The sequence below is a fragment of the Blastomyces gilchristii genome, assembly GCF_000003855.2.
Source record: "Blastomyces gilchristii SLH14081 genomic scaffold supercont1.10, whole genome shotgun sequence".
Lineage (NCBI taxonomy): Eukaryota > Fungi > Ascomycota > Eurotiomycetes > Onygenales > Ajellomycetaceae > Blastomyces > Blastomyces gilchristii.
The window spans coordinates 1,020,214-1,024,989 of record NW_003101673.1 but is presented as its reverse complement, the minus strand read 5'-3'; the positions used below and the strand labels follow the sequence as shown (position 1 = coordinate 1,024,989).

At 29.6% G+C, this 4,776-nt stretch overlaps 1 protein-coding gene across 1 annotated transcript; it reads left to right on the top strand.

The window, feature by feature from the left end:
• Window positions 1–2,895: 2,895 nt before the first annotated feature.
• BDBG_17220 (uncharacterized protein) lies at window positions 2,896–3,574 on the top strand (the record flags this gene model as incomplete). The annotated part of the gene is made up of 2 exons (XM_031724993.1): window positions 2,896–2,990; window positions 3,421–3,574. 2 exons carry the CDS (start codon window positions 2,896–2,898, stop codon window positions 3,572–3,574), a joined length of 249 nt encoding a protein of 82 aa, XP_031578821.1.
• Window positions 3,575–4,776: the final 1,202 nt, after the last annotated feature.

Below are 4,776 nucleotides of genomic sequence, written 5' to 3'. Positions count from 1 at the left end.
TGTATGTGATGGTGTACGCGGTGGAGGTTTGAAGTGAAAGAATATACACGCGTTTGTAGCGGCTGAGGATTGATGATTGAGAATGGCTGAGAATCGGAGTGTACGCGTTCGTGGCGGCCGAGGATCGGCGATCGAGAATGGCTGAGAATCGGAGTGTACGCGTTCGAGAATGAAGTGGTTGAAATCTGTGGAGTGTAACGGAATAGTCTATATGATTGATCAGGCGCAGCCCGCCACACTCAATGATCTGTTGAATAAAGAATTAATATACATTAGTAACTCTTTCATCACAGCCTCTATTCTCTTTGCAAAGAAATCAGGTGAAGAACTCTGATTCTGTGTGAACTATCAAGAACTGAATAGATTAATAAAGAAGAACTGTTATTCTTTATCTCTTATTAATGAAACTCTAGCTTGTATTAAACAAGCTCAATGATTTATAAAGTTAGATATTATTATCATATTTTATAAGATCTGTATTACTGAAGAAGATGAGTGACTTACAGTATTTTAAATATAATATAATCTCTTTGAATGAGTAGTCACACTCTTTAGACTGACTAGACTGACCGTGTGACCATGTCTGAGACCAGGATCAAACTTTACAGTTATTACATTGCCTAAAAGCATTACTTCTGATCATAGTTTATATTCATCACATTGATCTCAAATCATGTTATTTCAAATATTAAAGATCTCAGATTCACTTTTCAAATAAAAATCTAGTCTCAGATAGACTAGACTGGCCGCCGGAATCATGAATTTCACGTTTGGTTTCATTTGATCTGGTCTCATACATTTCTTGGCGTGAATCCCGCTGGGACTAATCATTAAATAAACATGTAAAGTGACTATATATCAGATCTCAAAATGAAACCATGACTTGAAAAAAATGAGAAAGTGATCTCATTTAGTCCCATTTAGTTCCATTCCTGGCATAAAGTTACTATTTTTAGACATTTTAAGGTTTTTTTTAGACTATTTTTAATTTTTTAAAAAGTAACACTTTTTGATAACACTCAAATGAGATTTAAAGTCATTTAAAGCAATAAAAATAATTTAAATTGAGAAGTGAAAATCATGGTCTCATTTGAAAAATGTGATAAGAGTAGACAGTAAGTCTTACTGAGACAGTATGAGACTACTATCTAATGTTAGAACTGTGTAATGAGATCTGTCAAATTAGCAATGAGACTATCAAAAATTCTGGTCCTGGTCTCAGACACAGTCACACAGTCAGTCTAGTCTCAGATAAAGAATATATTTGAATTCTTAGTCACATTTTTATTCTGATCTCATTATTGAAAATAGCATTAAATGAGATTATGAAATCATTTCTTACTTACATAATATTATAACATAGTACTCATTTGTTGAAAATTCAATAGAGAGTGTTATCAAATATCATTACTTTTCTAAACACAGATTATAATTAATATCATTTTAATTAAAAAAAAAATATAAAATACAAAAAATAACAAAAAAATAAAAAATAAAATAACAAGAAAAAATCACAACAAAAAAAAAACAAAGAGAAAGAAAAAAAAAAGAGAAAGAAAAAAAGAGAAAGAAAAAGAAAAAAATAAAAAATAAAAATAAAAAAAAATCAAGATCACAGAGCTACAGTATTCTTAAAATACTCACTTCTCAGAGTCTTTATAATATTCATTACTAACTATGTATTTCTCACAGTGAGAGTAACACAGCTGTGATGAGTCATTGTCTTAATATTATCTAATAAATAATCAGTATATATCTATATAAATGTAAATAATTAGAAAATATACACTTAAAAAGTGTGATCAGAGTGAACTCTGCTGTCACTTGAATTGTCAGATCACGTGACCCTGACAAACCATCAAGAATAAAACTCTGAAATCAATGATTTTTTTTATTGATTTCATAGATAAGATATGTTAAGATGAGCGTAAGAAATTTTAAGATCTCTGACTTCTGATAGAAACAGATTTCACAGAGAGACTCTATTTTTATTATATCAGAGACTGAGTGTTATTAAAAAGCATTACTTCAATACATATATACTTACTGCAGTAATTCATTCTCTGTATATATGACTGAGAGTTGCAGCTTTCTCACACTGCATAGCTCTCTCTAAGATGCTGCTGCTGGTTTGTAACTCATGCAGTCTCTCAGTTCAGCATACACTGTGTATATACAGCTCTGTGTACTGAGGCTGTGTTGATCATTATGACCTGACATGATACTCACTTTTCACAGACTATGTTTCATTTGATTGAGAGGAAAGAGAGATGCAACTGCTGTTTTATTTAAAAGAGAGATGAATAATTGAATCTATAGAAGATAATTTAATTTCTTCTATATTTGAAATTTGATTAGTCTATACTCTTTAATTTGAGAATTTCTGAGAGTGTTTTAATAGTTTTCATATCAGCTTGAAATTAGTGATTGATTGAAGAAGAGAAAAGAGAGAAGAAAGAAATAAGAATAACTTATCTTTATAATATGAAAACAGAGAATTGCTGTAATCATTTATTCTAGCAATAAAGATCTGTTTTCTGCATGTATCTCTGATACAGATTATATGATAACTGTATACAAAGAATATTAACAGTGTATGTATTGAATGAAGATGATATTGCTATGCAACACTGTAGCTGTTTCTGTACATCACTGAAAGCTGTTAATATTTTCTTTAAGTCTCTTTATATTTGATAAGTTAGTAATATATTTCAATGCACTTTCTCTTTTATTATCATCATCACTATCATCATCATCATTATCATCATTATTATCATTATTATCACTATTATTACTATTATTACCATCATCATCATCATTATCATTATTATTATCATATTATTTCTGGCCGCCTTTTCTGCCTTCACCTCTCTTCAACACTTATTGAAACTAATCATGTCATCTCTCTTCAAATATTCTGCGGTTCTGCAGATCATCAAGGCGCGTGAGCACTGTCACAGATTGAAGAAAGAGAAGAAGAAGACATTTAAGTAAGAGAAGACAGATTATAAGATATATTATAATACCTTGAAGAGACTCTGTAAGAAAGTAGAATAATAATGATTTTAAGTAACACTTCTGATAGATTTAGACTGAACTAAGTATAGAAATAATATGAATAATGCTGCCTGTGAGAGATTAGAGAAGAAGATAGTGAAGAGTCTTATACAGAAGTGATAAGACTAGAAGAAGTTCTGAGAATAATTTAAGATCAAGATGAAGAGAGAGAGAGAGAAGAAGAGTATTACTATAAATAAGCAGTAACAGAAGAAGATTGAGAGAATATTAAAGTGAGAGATAAAGAAGTCAAAACTGATAAGTTTTTTATTTATTAAAAGATAATGATTTTTGATAATACTTCTGTTCTCTAATTGATTAGCAGAAGCTGACAGAGAAGAAGAGAATTGAGGCCTTGTTCAGATCTCAAATACACTTCATGATTCAGAACATTGAGAAAACAGCTCTACTCTCTGAGCATGTCAATCTGCTTACTGCTGAGGTGAAACCTGAGACAGCAGATCAGAAAATGCGGGATTTTGAGATACAGAGTGACCTGGCTGAGAAGAAGCAGTAGAAACCCTTCTCTGAGAAGACAGTGAAGAAAGATTTTGAGATGATTATCATCTCAGATGAGAAGAAGAAGAAGGAGAAGAAGAATAAGAAGTGAATTATAAAGAATAATAAGAAGAATGAGAAAGTCAAGAAAGATGATAAGTAGAAAAAGTTTTTTTCTTTTTATATTAGTTAGTTATAAGTTCATAATTATTAATAATTAAAATTAATTTTGAGTTTTTAAAAATTATTGTACAAGTTGTAATCAAGTTAGGAACAATATATATATATATATATATTTAACTATCATGATTCATAAATCACTATAATGTATAAGTATCAACATTTTTTCAACATTGATATTCACAATATTAATATATTTTTAATAATATCATCTGATAATGCAATTTAGTAACACTCTCTTTCACAATATTAATATATTTCAAGAAATATGACAGAGATTAATCAAGATTGTTTATTTACTTTTATACATTGATGATATTCAATCTGAGTTAGTACTAAATAGACTGACTGTGTGACCGTGTCTGAGACCAGAATGAGATTTTTTGATAGTCTCATTACCAATTCAACTGATCTCATTACATGGTTTTAACATTAGATAGTAGTTCTATACTGTCTCAGTGAGACTTACTGTTTACTCTTGTCACATTTTTCAAATGAGACCATGATTTCCACTTCTCAATTTAAATTATTTTTATTGCTTTAAATGACTTTAAATCTTATTTAAGCATTATCAAAAAGTGTTACTTTTTAAAAAATTAAAAATAGTCTAAAAAAAACCTTAAAATGTCTAAAAATAGTAACTTTATGTCAAGAATGAGACTAAATGAGATCAAATGAGATCACTTTCTCATTTTTTTCAAGTCATGGTTTCATTTTAAGATCTGATATATAGTCACTTTACATGTTTTTTTGATAGCCAGTCCCAGCGGGATTCACGCCAAGAAATGTATGAGACCAGACCAAATGGGATCAAATGTGAAATTCATGGTCCCGGCGGTCAGTCTAGTACTAAAATTATAACTAAGCTAAGAAACAAGATTATTTTCTCTTATATTAATTCTTCTTACACATATCAGTGATCAGTTATTGAAAATAAATTATCATCTTTCTCAAATTATTATCATGTCTTCTGAATTCACTTCTTTTACTTCTTTTACTTCTGTTGAAGATTCACAAACTCTTCAAGAAATCACTGTGGAT